The following is a 15643-nucleotide window of genomic DNA, read 5'->3' as shown; positions in this document are numbered from 1 at the left end:
GTGTCAAATTTAAGACTTTAAAGTCTTATCCCTACATGTTGTTCTTTTATCTCTTGTTCAAAGAAGAACTAAATTAAGGCGACGCAGTACCAATTTCAACAAATTCTGTGTAAGCATATTGTTATTTTTTTTTTGCAAATTCTTGAATTCAATTCCAAATTTTGAGTTGTCAAGACTTATATATGCTTTATTAATGTTTACAACTCTTAAAATGCCAAAAAGCGCAAAATCCCGAATTACAAACTTAAGATTTTAGGGTGTTCTGGTTGCATGCTCGTTTCTTAAGTCTTGTTATAAGAACCACTGAATTAAGAAAACACAATAGCAATTTCAAAAAAATTGTGTAGGCATAACGATGTTTATTTTAGAAATTCTTGAATTTAATTTCAAGTTACAAATAAGAAAAAGGTATATATCCTCTGTTACTATTTACAAGTTATATAATGAGAAAAAAGGAAAAATCTACAATGGCAAAATAACAAATAGAGCAGGTTAAAGAAAATATTAGGAGCATGGATGTTGGACCAGCATAAAAAGTGAAATTCGGCACATTACTCATGTCAGATACAACCTATAAGACGCAAAAATCAGGTACGATGACCTAGCAGGAGATATTTGAATACTTTGAGCAAAGGGAATGGTTAAAAATTCCAAGAGCTACTGAAACAAAGAACAAACTGTTTGAAAGAATCAAAGTAATAGAGTTACATAAAGTAGCAACTAGGGTCATAGATTTTCCCTATTATGACATGATTTAGTGGATTATCTCTCGCGTTGATATTAAAACTCAAACAATACCTGACCATCAAGAACTAGCGATAGCATCCTGCAAATATGAAGTGTTATCGGCCATATATAAGTTCAGTGCTCCACAAATATCACTTAATTATGACTTTCTTCATAAATTTCAAAGTATTGTGTTGAAAGAAGCTCACGAGAATTATGATATAGTAATTGAAGAATGGTTGAGAGAAGAAGAAGAAGGTTTCAAGCTAAAAGGAAAAAAGGACTATCCAATAGTTATTTTTAAGAAGCATGTTAGATTTCTTATTAAAATGCTAAGCATATTATATGGGGAACAAGATCTTAAGCATTGTAAAGTTAAATGGATTGCAATAATCCATAGCATTTTGAATGAGAGGAAACACTTAAACTGGGTTGACATGTTGTCACAGAATATCACAAATTCAGTGAAGTTGTTAGTGTCATCTCCCCCCGAGGTTCAATTATATTTTTTTTATGTCTACCTATTTGTTAGATGTTGTTATTACCTCAATCCCATTTCCCTTCATGAAATGGAATTACCCATCTGAACAGGAATTACCAATTCAAAATTATTCTCGTATTCTATGGTGTTAGCCTCACTCTCACATTAAAAACAATTCTAAGTCCAAATAATTAAATTAATTAAAATCATGAAAGTTATGATTTAATCCTACCTTTCTAGATTGAGTTTGTTCCTCATGGTTAGGAGTCAGTTTAGGCTTAGTTGGTTGAGAGATTCTCTCCAACTAGTTTTCTCAACCAAGTTTTTTCAAGATAGATGCACTATCTTGAGACAACTTCCTCATGTATTTATATATATTATAAACATTATTTTAATAATGAAATTCATGAGAATGAGAGACTACAGGAAAGTATCTCATGCCTTTTCCGCCATGTCTGGTTTTTCTATATGTCTGATATTTATTTTATGAATGTGTATTATTTGTTTATTAGTTTTCTTCAATTGGTATCAGAGCTGCGGTGAGATTAGTTAGAGTTGAGCATGAGCTTAAGGGTTTGATAGTCGAACTGGAGTGAGTCAGATCACTAATTAAAGGAGAAGCCTGCAAATATGGAGCAACATGAAAAGTGCTAGAGTAGAGAGCGCAAGGTTGAAGCTATGTTTATTCAAAACTTCGCTGAGGTTATTATGTGACAAATCGTTATTGCATAGATAGCAACTACATTGAATGAGTGGAGGACCCTTTCTGTGTTGGAGTTGGAAGGGACACGTTGATTTGAAAATCCACTCGCTCTATCCCAATCGTGAGAATCCATTGGGATCTTTGAGTCGTTCACACCATTTTCAATCCATTTAGAGCGGCACATGCAATATCTGTAACACCTGGATCTTGATAAACGCAGAACCCATAGCCTTTGGAGTTTCCTGTATCTTGATCCTTTACCAGATCAAATCCATGAAGAGGCCCAAAGGCTTCTAAAAGCTCCTTTATCTGGGCCTCAGTAACATAGTAAGGCAAGCCTCCAACAAATACTCTATCTGGCCCATCAACACCTCCAGTTGCCCCTGGAGTAAGTCCCATAGTTGTCAGGTTAAGATGAGGACTTGGTTGGCTTGGACTAAGGGCAGCTTCCATTGAGGGATTGTAATCAGTTGGCCTTCGTACTCTTATTGGAGCACCCTCAAATAGTATCCCATCAAGAGCCATTGCATTGCTAGCCTCCTCAACAGTCCTCATCTCCACAAAGGCAAATTCATTTTCATGATTGATATACACATTCACAATAGCATCTCCTGGCCCAACAGTGTTTCCTCCTATTGCAACCATTACTTGAATGAAAAATGTTGCAATAGTTTTCTCATTTTCTAAAGGAGGTAAGCCTCCAACATAAACTTTGGGGGCATGTCTGGTTGCCTGTTGGGATATAACTTGCACTGCCATATTAGAAACTCCAAACTGTGCATTTTCAAATGGCACCATTGGGAACACTCCAGGCACTGTTTGAGAAACTCCAGGAACTAAGCTCGGAGCTCCAACACCTGCAACTATGGCTGCACCTGGTGGAACCATGTCAAAACTAGATGTGCACTTTCTTCTAGTCTCTCTCGAGATGGATCTTGAGCAAGATTTTCTTCGAGAATAGCTCCCTGACCTTCCACTTGAACGAGACCCAGACCTGTGTCTATGTCGCTGAGGAAGAAGAGCAGAAACATTGCTAGATTAGGCACCATATTTGAGATTTGTAAGTATGTATATGGGTTGAATTAGAAGGTTCCATTCTCAGAAAATGATATAACAGATCAACCTGCACAGTCTTTATGTCGAAACAAAAAAGGATGGAGAAGAGATCGCTCATACCTATAATCAAATCTATGGACTTTCTATAACAGGACCATCATTCTTCACAGTAAGCCTGATATGAATTATTAATTTTTTACAAAGGATATCCGTCTGAGTGGATAGTGTAAAAGGTAGTGAGTTGTTAACCCTGTCTCTGATAAGGGTTTTTATATCAATGTATTCGCTTCAGGAGAAGATAATGGTGTGGATTGGTTGCAGTTTTGACTAACATTGAAGGAGCTCTTGGATAAGTGCAGTTGTTGAGTGTGACTTCATACACTTTATTTCATTTTTTAAAGTTACGTCATAAAGTGATTTTTTTTATATAAAGTGATATCAAGCCTTTGGAGGAATAAGGACATGTTTTGGAGTGATACGTTTTGGAGAGATAAGGAGTATTTGTAATTTCTTTATGTAATGGAGTAATAAGTGATTTTGTGGAAGTCATAAGATGCATATTTTGTATTGGGAGTGATAAGTGAATTTGTTTGAGTGAAAGTCATTATTGTAATTCAAAGTAATATTTTATTTTGAGAGCGATTAAGTCACTATAGGCAGTTTTTAAGGACAATTATCTTCTAAAGTTTGCACGTATGGCATTCTCATTGAGAAGTTTCCACGACAAAGTTGTGACATTGAATAATGATGTACTCCATTGATTAATAAAATCATAATTTTTGTGGTGCTTATGTCCTAGATCCGCCCGAAATTGAATAAGGGGATCTTAGGTACACTACGTGTAATGAATGTGTGTGCATGACTTGTATTCAGATTATCAAAACGCTCTCTTTGTATTATGCTTAAACAACTACATTCACATAAGCAAGCTTAAGTATAAGAACACTTAATCAAGCTCCTATAATCGAGCTTAAGTACACAAGCACAAAGCGTCACATCATCAACTTGATAAGATGATCTTCCAAGCAAGTGCATTTCACATCATGCAATCAAAGCAATCAAGTTAAGGACGCTACAAAATCAAGCATTTCAAGCCAAAACAACATCAACACTTTTTGTATCACTTGCAGATAAGCATGTTTTAACTGAATTGTACGGGTGCATTCTCAGTTGTAACCAACACCCTAATTTGAACTGTTAAAGTGAATACATTAAGTCAAGTAAGTCTTCAACTAAGTCATCAAGATTGAACTTGTCATTTGTCTCTTGGGTGCATTTTCGATAGTGTTCGAAACGCTTCCTTTTTCAAAAATCAGCACATTTGGTGAGTACATTCAAGAAAGCACAAAGCGTCAGTAATCAATCAAACAAGTTCAAGCAAGCCATCTAGCAAACGATCATCATCAAACAAGTGTGAATTCTAGTGAGCATCAAATCAAGCCAGTGTTTAACACAAGTGTAATAAATAACAAAGCAAGCGAGTGTGTCATTCAAACAACCAAGCAAGTGAGCATGTCAAAATCAAGTGCGGAAGTTCAAAGAACAACATCTACAACAAACGAACCATGTGAAGTTGATTGAAGCATTCACAACGTGTCAGTGAAGCATTCAAGCAAAGTGATCGTCATCAAGCAAGTGTGAAATCAAGAGTTCAAGCAACCAAGTTATAAAACTCTAGCAAGTGTTTACAACATCAGCAATAACCAACAGTACAAGCGAGCCTGAATTCAAAGTAAGAAAGCTCACATGGCAACACACATTCAACTGTCCCAAATTCTTAACAATTTGATTTTATCATCAGTTAGCGACATGGTGAACATCAGCAAAATGACTCTTGCTAATATTCAAGTGCATCTTCAACATGCACATGAAATGATTGAGTTCCTTCAACTGGAGTCACAATAACAAAGAATTGAGTTGCTAGAGAAGAGTGATGCTTCCAAATCTTTGAACAATACAAATACAACTGATGATTCTAAGTCACTGATCCAACCAATTTCAAGTGTCAAAGTGGTCCCTGATCTAGTTCAACTTTCTTCCAAACCAATCATCAAGTCGTGGGAAGAACTTCAAAGTAGCAAAAATCGATGAGGATTAGGATATGACAAAGATGAAAACAACTTGCATATCCCTGATTATTCTAAGTCGATCAAGTTCATCAGTGCAGGATTTCTTGATCAAATAACATCAACAAGCCATGATAAAGTAGCAGACAAACCCAAATGTCTTCATTTTCAAAGAACCGGTCATATGGAAGATCAATGTTTTGATCTCCATCCTTGTCACCATTGTGGCAAGTCAAATCATTCATTAACACAATGGAGCAAACAACAACAATCAAGTAGATTGAAAATCAATTATTCATGGATTGATCCCTGGGAATGGTCATCCACGGTCGGAGGATTGTATAAGTTTTACAATCGAATTCACTCACACATATTGCAGCGAACACTAAAAAGGAATATGGTACTCTCGTGCAGTTGGATGGGGGAGTACACCAGTGAAACACTCCTACACTTGAAGGGGGGGAGTTCAGAATTCAAAAATCAAGTGAAAGATTGTCTCTCCTTTCAGATGACAAAGGGGGTAAAATGTCAATGAAATTGACAGTGGTTGTTAGACTGCAAGTCTCGACAACATCAACGAAGCAGCTAGTGGGCATTTTTAGTGGTTGTCAGACTGAAAGTCTCGACAACATCAACAAAACAGTGAGTGGGCATTTTCATCAGCGAGTGAGAATCAACAAAATTCATCAGTGGGCGATTGACAACAAAGTCAGCCATGAGCAGTTTTCAAACATAGCAAAAACAATAGTGAGTTGTTTTTCAACGTCATCACCCAGTGGGCGTTCTCAATATTTTGTCAGTGGACAAAGGATGCTGATTGCAAGCAAAGGACAGATGGATCCTTTTGTAGCTTGGCATGTAATGGAGTTGCTAAGTGACATTCAAAGATGAATCAGACATGCATCTCATTCATGTTCTCTTCAGATTTGAGTTTTTTTAGCATCCAACTCTGATGGTTTTTTAGGCAAATGTTTTTTGAGGATCAACAGTTTTAGCATGAGAACTTGGAAGATGGTTCCTCGTTCTTAATTTGGACTTATCATTGGGGGGGGGAATGTTAGCCTCGGTCTCACATTAAAAACAATTATAAGTCCAAATAATTAAATTAATTAAAATCGTGAAAGTTAGGATTTAATCCTAGCTTTCTAGATTGAATTTGTTCCTCATGGTTAGGAGTCAGTTTAGGCTTAATTGGTTGAGAGATTCTCTCCAACTAGTTAGGCTCCTAGATTAGTGTGTTGTTGAGATATTTTCGCAACCAAGTTTGTTCAAGATAGATGAACTATCTTGAGACAACTTCCTCATGTATTTATATGTATCATAAACATTATTTTAATAATGAAATTCATGAGAATGAGAGACTACAGGAAAGTCTCTCATGCCTTTTCCGCCATGTCTGGTTTTTCTATATGTCTGATATTTATTTTATGAGTGTGTATTATTTGTTTATTAGTTTTCTTCATACGGGAGTCTAATTTTAAATACCATTTTTATGATATTTTCCACTATGTTTTGATTCCTTCGCATCAAGTCCTATTTGGAACAATATCTCCCAGAATAAGTGATAATCTAAAAGAAGGACTAGAATCAGTGGGCATCATATTTTTTGGGAGCGAAGCTGGTCCCCATGTTCTGCCCCGATATATTCTGGAAAGACTTGCTTTAAGAGAAGTGGGTAATAAAGTTGTTTTGCATGGGCAAGCCAAAAAGTTGAGTAAGCTGCAAAAGGAACTCTAGCCTAATTTCCCAATAAAGTTTGGTGACATTAATATCCGAGACAAAGGGCATGGAATCTAAGAAGTGGACGAGCTTGAAGAAATCTGGTTATTTACTTTGCCCCATTATGACTATGATCCTAAAGCTTGCATTGACAATCATTATATATCAGTCAGTTATATTAAAAATTGTATTCATCGGGAACCACCTTTCGATGTGGTGTTTGTATGCATAGATTATTTTCAACACGTTTTCCAAAGAGGAAACTCCTACATAGTGAGTCAAGACGAAAATTAGAAGAATTTAGAGAGGAATTGTATGCAAATTTTCTAAAGGGAAAGGCTCTACACCTCAACATTTCATTCGAAGAGTTAAAGTCTACTAAATTTTTGTAATTTAATTTTAATGAACTCACTTCCGAGGCTTTTGTTTTTTCTCAAAAGGGAAAATCAATAGAAATTGAAAATTAGATGGTTTTGTTATCACAGGTGAGAAGCTGAATCCACATAAATACAAAATCTGGAAGAGGAACTGGAAACTACAGGAAGAGAAAATACTACATAAAAAGAAGAAAAAACTGAACATGAGATTATTTCATTAATTCTCCTGAGGAAACAGAGAAAGAGAAACCATAAAGTGCAGAAGTTAAAGAAATGGAAGTACCTAAGGACAAGGAAAAATAGGTATCTATTGAAACCAGTGCCAAGGAAAATGAGCAAAAATAGAATCATATAGAAGAGTGGATACTATATCTAATGTATCTTCTCAGGCATCAATAACACCAATTTCTATTAAGATTCATTGGGAAGCATTCTTGTTTAAACCGGTTTTTGAATTAGAGCCAATTGTAGATACTATTCCATCTTTGACATATTATTATTTTAATAGTTAGAAAAAATCATTTGTCTGTAGAACAAAGAAAAGAAAACATGATACTCTGAAAATTGTATTTGAATTCAGCTAGCATGTTCAGGGAAGCGTAAAAGAAAAATCTGAAGAATATTCCCAAGCTTTAGGAGATTTTGTCTATTACAATCGATATCATTTGAATGAGATTGTAGCTTCATAAAATGTCAGTTTATAGAAAATAAAAGTTTTGGAGGAAAGTTTTAAGAAAAATGAATTGTTCAGTGAAGAAAATTGGTAGTGACATTTTGCTAATTTAATTCAAGGATTTACCGTAGAAATAGAAAACATGCAGAACGATTTACAGAAACAATTGGAACAAGCAGACACAAAACATGAACAAGAGATTCAACAATTGAGAAAATTACATGAAGATCAAATTTGTATCTAGAAAGAAGAAGCAAAAAGAAATAATGTCATTAATGTCACAACTTTGTAACAGGAAATTGAATCTCTTAAATATCAACTGAATGAGAATCAACAGGAAACACAAAGTTTCAATATTTTCAAAGATCAAGCTTTACACATTTGCGTAATTTTAAGGAAGAATCAAGCAAAGTTCTATAAAAATGGATAAAATCTCAATGTTTTATCAAGAAATTAAAGATTTAAGTGAATTAATTGATTCGTTAGTAGAATAAGACAAATCAATTAAAATAAAGTTTCTCTCTATACTTGACTGGGAAAACGAATTTCAATCTATTGAAATTCCAAGAGTTTCTAAGAGAGGCAAAATATTGATGCTTACTTTGCTAATTTGCAAGGTGAGAGAGAAAAATGAAATAAGAGAATGTATACAAACAACATATGAGAAATGTTTATCAATTTGGGAAAAGGGAACGGACTTTATAGAAGAATTTGACTTATCAGGTAGCAAGTCCTTAAAGGAAGCGGTTCTATGAGAATTAAAACTACCTACATAACATTTTGTTGCCAAGTACCGGGTAGAAATAAAAAACATTACAGTTTGGACACAAGGATTAATTTCCAACTGTCATATCAACATCAATTAGTTTCCTCCCATTTATTTCTCTACATTGTACGACATATAGTCACAATGGGCAGCTTATGTTCAAGTACATGCACTTGACCTGCTACTTAGCATCAATTACAAACACTATGACGATGAGGAGAAAATCATTCCCTGCTTGCCAAATTTCAATTGAACATACAACATTTTAGAATCCAATCTTTAGTTTAAAAAAAAAAAAATCCTACTGAATTTCATGTTCTACTTCCTATTTTATTTTATTGTATTTTAGTATTTATAGACCTTTTTGCATTGGTGCAAAAGGTCCATAATTAGTGAAGGCTGCAGACTGAATGTTTTTAATCAATTTTGAAATGCCATATTTTTTCAATACCATTTTCAGTGCTCATGTGTAATGAATTGTGGCATTTATGTCAGTGCATGGTTTTAATTACTTTATAAATGTTTCTCATTTTATTCTATAACTTGTGTTGTTTGATACCCAATGAGTGTTTGATGACTCTGCTTAAGATTCCTTATGGCAATTTTGCAATTTAAATATTTTTATAATCATAAATTAGAAAATTGTACATTGAGTTATTCCTAGTTTATTATTGGAGTACATTACTCAAATATATGCAAATTTTCTCTCCTCTATGACATAGAAATTGTTATTAATTTACGTTAAATTATGCATCTGTATATATTCCAGAAAATACTAAAAAAAAACTGGCTAGATAGTATCAAAATCCAAAAATATTTTTGGAGCTTTTATTTAAATGTTCAGCAAAAACTTATATGTTCAATCTTGTGAATTCAATTCCAATTAGGAATTTATGTCTCATGATACTATGTGTACTTTTGTGATCATTTAAACCCTTTTATTTCTAGTATTTAGCTTTGTTAAATCATTTGTTAGATGAGCATTGTAGGTGCTATTGATACATACATATATACAAGACTTTGGAGCAAGTGTTTGATGAATGAAATTTCAAGAAAATATCTTTTGTTTCTGTATTGCAGACATATATGTTAACATCAAATAGTTCACACATTCTTTTTATTGCAAAACCTTTTTCCTCCATATGTCGATATGCATATGGCAATGATTTGTTTATAATATAAGCCCATGAATCATTGACACATTTCTCTTGTTCAATGATTTTAGTATCCAGGTGTTGTTTTAAGCAATTGGTAGCAGTATTCTTACTGCAAATGAAACAATTATAAAAAACTTGTGCAACTATTTTTTTCATATTAGACATATCGAAACATAGTGCAGGTGTGCAAATAGATTCAAACAAACAATCACCATAGTCATTGATATTGTTTCTGTAGGTCTATAAAACTTGTTCAAGTAAGATGTGCTCAAATGAAAATATGTCAAAGTGTACAAGTGAGAACTTGTATGCACATTTGCATGGCCCAGTTGCTTTAGTTTTTGAAGCTAGGATATCTATTGTGCTATGTAACAGAAATGGCGCAAATTTTCTACATACACAATTTTGATTAGCTTGCAAAATATTACATTCATGGTCATCAATAGTTGGATTGAACTGTAGATCTTAGTTAAGTTTTAGTTTTATATAAAAAATGGGATCTTGTTACAATTTCTATGCAACCATACGAAATGAAAAAAAAAATGGAAGTTTGACTGAGCACGTACTGACTTGTTCCAAAAGGATTTTTTCCACCTGTGAATAATTTCTTTTATAGATTGAATGCAAGCATATTAATTGTTCCAATCATAATTGTGTCTTGATTCCCTTTTCACATTCACAATGATTATAATATAGCAGACTCATGTATTTCTTGTTAAAATGTTTATCATTGTATGTGACACATTAAACTTACGATTATTTTGAGCATTGGTATATAGGTTTCCTCAACAACATACATTCCACTAGTTCTCATTGCATTGTTGTTCTTGTTATGTATCTATGTCAATATGGCCATGAAAAACAGTATGCCTATAAGATGAAGCACAACATAACAGTGAATTCCATGTTGAATTGCAGTTGCACACTAAGCTTTCTTTCTTGAAGGAAGTACTGACAAGGTCACCACTATCACTGAAGAGCTGTGAGGTTCAAGCTGTGACCGAAGAGCTTTCTTTCTGGACAGTCGTACTGACAAGGTCACCGTTCTATAACAGCTTTCTTTCGGTACTGTCAGGTATGCCCAAAGTCACAGCAAAAGAGTTATTATACACAAATCTAGCAAAAGGAATTGAGCAAATACTTGCACATTTTGTCAAAAACTTCTTTGTCAATTACTATGTTCTTGTATTCATTTGTGTCAAGTATTTAGCTCTGAATACAACGGAAAATGTAGAAGCCAAAGTTATGAGATTGTTGTTCTAACAAAGTAGGTCTTTTGAGAACATATGTTATTTCTTCAGATCGATCAGTGTTCATGAAAATTATTCTTCTAGTAGTTGAGTACAAATACAAACACAAAACTTATGTGCATTACTTGTCCACTTGACATTTCACTACTACAGTAAGGGCACTTTTAAGGCATTTTTTTAAGACAAAAGAAATCTTTTGTCTTAAAAAGTTACTTTTCGTTCTAGTTATTTTACATTAAAATTTAGTATCAATTGAATTGTCTTAAATATAAAATTCAAGACAAAAATAGTTTGAGACAAATATTTTAAGACAACGCTTTATATTTAATACAAAAATAGTTTGAGAAAAAAATATTTTAAAACAAAACTTTATATTTGAGACAAAAACATTTTAAGACAAAACTTTATATTTGAGACAAAAATATTTTAAGACAAAAATTTATATTTAAGACAAAAACTCTTCGAGACAAAAATATTTTAAGACAAAACTTTATATTTAAGATTTGAGGCAAAAATATTTTAAGACGAGACTTTATATTTAAGACAATGGCAATGAAGATGAAACTCATTTAAGACAGTTAACAATTAGAGCAAAACCATATCAATTTAAGATAATATTATCTAACACCTACAAAATTGACTCTAATAGTGCGCCCTAGGTCCACCAGCTTGTAGGCTACTATTGTCTTGTGCCTATATCGAGGTTTCTATTTCACAAGAAAAGTGAGCTTAAGTGTAAGACTAGGTAAAATTTTGGTGTGAAAAGGTGGCATAAGTGTTAAAAAATCATGTTAAGAAAGTTGTTTATGTCATGCCATTTTTTTTACCCAAGTCTTGCACGAAACAAATGCTAAAAGCAGGTGGTGCTAAGAAATATTTGCGTAGTGCGCTATGAAATATTTTCATAGCACCTACAAAATTTTGAAAAAACAAAATCGTAACTATCACTTGGGTTATTTTAAACGCTTTAATTTTTTTGATGAAACTTAAACTATGATATGACTTGATGTGATGATTTGAGGCGTTTTCAAAATGTTAAAAAGGGTTTGAAGAGAAGGACAGTTAAAACCAGAATTGTGTGCAAATCAACCATTTCCATCAAACCCAAGTGACTCACTGGCAACAGATAATGAAATTGTTAGTAGTTTTTGACAGCGCGTGGCAGAGTGATTAGTTTTTCTCAGTTAAGAAATTGGAAAGTCAGGTCATGTGAGATGATTTGAACTAGATGGAGTATGGTTCGAGGTCTGTGATGAAGTTGCACCTTTATTCAAAAATGTAGGATGGGGGTCGATTTTCCAACGATTTGATGGTTACAATCTGAGTTGGTGTTATGATTTTATTCACTCTTTTTATGGCAAAAGATCTCAGATAAGAGGAATGGAGTTTGCAGTCATTGAAGATTCAATAATAGAAGCCACAGGGTTTCCTACCAAGTGTGAGAAGTGATTCGATAAATGAATGATGCAGAATGTGGATCTCAACTTCTTCCTAAAAGGAGAACACCATAACCCTATTTGGAGCATGGGAATCCTTCAAAATATGTTGAAGTTTGAATGGTTTAATGTTTTAAATATTGTGCAACTATTTTTTACATGTGAAGGCAGGTATTCCAAAATCTACCTTTACTACATGATGTTTTTATGTCATTTAGCTAGTTTTGGAAAGATGAGTTTACCTTATTTCTTACGTCAAAATATGTTTAAAATGTCCACAAGGCCAGAGAAAAACAAGAATTGTTACCTCATTATATATGTCATCATGGCCTGATTAAGACACTGTATATACATGCGTTAGATAAGAAAATACAAACCCTGAGGAAGAGCACATGGAGAAGCCCTACACCCAGAAGACCAAGAAAGGGTAAGGCTAAAACTCCTATTGTAACCTTAGCCCTCGAAATAGAGGTTGAATCTAGTCATGTGTATGTTGAGAAAAACCTTTTAAAGGAACAAAATATTAAGGTCTATGAAAAGAGAACATGAAGACAAAATACACAAAGTTAGAAAAAGAGGAAGTAAATCATCAAGCAAAAAAAAAGCGAGAAAGGAAAGAAAAGTATAGAAATAGGGGATGGAGACTCAAAAACAGAGTCTAGGGTTTTCCATAGGAAACTTGATACTCATCCTACAAATAAATTAAGTTTGATTTTTAAGGAAAAGTTTAATATTGAGCTAAAGGAACCATTGATAATTGATCAAGAAGAGAATGTGAAGTCTTCAAAGGGTGAGAAAAAGGCTAGAGAATAGGGGAAAATAAAGTATGCAGGCAGAAAAGGGAAAGGAGCTCAAAAGGGTAATAGAAGGATGATAAGAAGCCAAGACAAGTCAAACCTCATTTCTCGTGTTGTAGAATTTATGGAAGAATGATCAAGTTAAGCCTTGTGTGCGCAACCAAACCTCTATGCACTGTGTGGGTTGGATTTTTGTGTGACTTTTGCATCTGGAGGAGGAAATATGTGGAAATTGAGCCCTAAATCTCCTCGATGTATCTAGTCTAAGTAGTGTGAAGTAAATATTGGGTATCCACCCTTGATGTATCCATGTTAAGAAACATGATGGAGAGATTGGGGATTTGGCCTCCATATTTCAACATTGATGCTCTCATGGTCGATATTTGTGATAAAGTCATCGAAAATGAGTGAAAGTTGTCAAAGATCGCCAAAGAGACCACAAAGCTCGAACAAAATGTCGTTTCCATGATTTTAAGTGGACAATGGGAGGAATTGAAGCCCAATTCGTGCAATGTGCTTAAGGTTTGGGGACATCACACCTATGTTGCCACTTCGGAGAAGACACACTTTGGCTACCATGTATGGAAATGACACAACCATATGATCCTTTATAATGAGGAAAAGGGTTTTCACCTTGAGTACATCTATGGAAATGATTTCTAGTGCCTTAGGGCAAATGAAAATGCGAGGCTAAGAAGGATGCCCAAAATTCGGTTTTGCGGGAGTAGATGGAGAAAGCCGACGAAGTCAATGCTGTGATGTTGAGCAGAAACATTCATATGGCCTCCAAGTGTTGAATTGAAATGTTTATTTTTGCCATGGATGTATAGTAAGGGTTTATATATATCATGGGTTTGTCTACTAAGGTTTATTTCAAGTCTATCTGCTAAGGTTTTAATTTGGAAGATGATTTAGATGGTAATGTTGAACGGAAATTGTTAAATAAAAGAAACCTTGCTACTTAAACCCTTGTGGTTTAAATATTTCATGTGCTAGAAAGATGTTGCGTCGGCCAGATAGGCTCTCTTCATATGCAAATATGATGGATGTCGAGGCTAAGGCTAAGGTGGGTGATTTGGAGGATATACCACTAAATAATCAATGTGTTAGTTTTGGAGTGGAAACCCCCTAATTTCAATTTTAGGATGCCACATCTTCTTTGAATGCAAGTATGTATGATTGTGTATCAATGTTTAGATTGTTGGGTTTTAAAATTAATGACATGTCTTATAAATCAGTTCCACATCCAGTTTGGTTGAAACAGAGCATTGTTTAGAAAAAATTTGTTGTGGATAAAATTATCTGATTAAAACTATTGAAATTCACGATTTCTAATCCAATTTCAACAAAAATGTCCTACCCTCTCTACAACCCTAACAAATCAGCCTGCACTTTTTATCCCTAAAATCCCAGTTTTAATGGCCCACCTTAGCTAGAATGCTTGTGTTTTTTGGACCTAGTGAGACTCAGGATTGGTTAATTCTAATTTGAAGTAGCATGTGTTATTCTATCCTAAAAATTGCTTATTTTTAAATCAAAATTTTAGCAATGCCACACTATTTAAAAGGCTTTCACCCTTGCCTGCACCTGCTCCTACACTAGCATCAAATTACACTTTTGCAACACTCCCCTATTGACAACTTGACCCATCTAACCCTACCACTCTATGGGTTGAGTAATTTTAGATTGGAATATTATTATTGGATTAAGACGAGCTTGAATGGATAAAATACTATATTCATGAGATGGGAACAATCAAGTTATATTTTCATTCAAAATCAGGTATTCTTACATATATATAAATGAAGAGGAGAAGGATGTATGTAAATTCGTCCTTTTATTTATTGTAAACACTGAAGTACTTAATATACTATGTATTTATGTAAATTAAATGCTAATTACTAATAAATGACCATTATTAATAATCACTATAACATCCTCCCTTAATGGTCTTTCTGGAAAATACACCAAACATGTCTCAAAATTTGACAAATTTGTCTGGACCAAGTGGCTGGGTGAAATTATCTGCAATCTATTGTTCTATGGTGCAATATTGAAGTTGAAACTCTTCACTTTCTACAAGATGTCCGATGAAATGAAAATGGACATCAATGTGTTTGGTGCACTCACAAAACATTGGATTCCTTGCTAATTTTAGAACACTTAAATTGTGACATAAAATAATTATTGGCTTGGTTTGTTCAAGTATCAAGTCTGCAACTATTCTTTTAAGCCAAATTATTTCACATGGTCCTTTTATTTTTTCCCTATGCTCTTTCTCCAAAGAAGAAAGTGAAACCACATGTTTCTCACTAACCCATAAAAATTTGTCCCTTCCAAGACTAAAATCATGTCCAATTATTGATTTTAGGTTTTTATTGATCCCACACAATTAGAATTTGTATAACTAGTTAAATGAAATGCATCACTTTCACC

The 15643-nt window shown here is 33.9% G+C and overlaps 1 protein-coding gene and 1 pseudogene across 1 annotated transcript; one reads left to right on the top strand and one right to left on the bottom strand.

Moving 5' to 3' along the window:
* Window positions 1-2060: 2060 nt before the first annotated feature.
* On the bottom strand, window positions 2061-13312 carry LOC149216735 (splicing factor U2af large subunit A-like). Its single transcript, XM_089390053.1, has 2 exons — window positions 13308-13312; window positions 2061-2943 (listed from the first exon to the last, which is right to left on the bottom strand). The coding sequence occupies exons 1-2, from the start codon at window positions 13310-13312 to the stop codon at window positions 2061-2063; spliced, it is 888 nt and encodes a 295-aa protein (XP_089246179.1).
* Window positions 13313-13430: 118 nt separating this feature from the next.
* LOC149216734 (uncharacterized) lies at window positions 13431-14004 on the top strand (annotated as a pseudogene).
* Window positions 14005-15643: the final 1639 nt, after the last annotated feature.

This window comes from Pinus tabuliformis, chromosome 1_1, assembly GCF_031772625.1.
Source record: "Pinus tabuliformis cultivar Carrire ecotype Pingquan chromosome 1_1, CPIR1, whole genome shotgun sequence".
Taxonomy (NCBI): domain Eukaryota; kingdom Viridiplantae; phylum Streptophyta; class Pinopsida; order Pinales; family Pinaceae; genus Pinus; species Pinus tabuliformis.
Note: the sequence above shows the minus strand (reverse complement) of the source record. Positions and strands in the feature narration are given on the sequence as shown.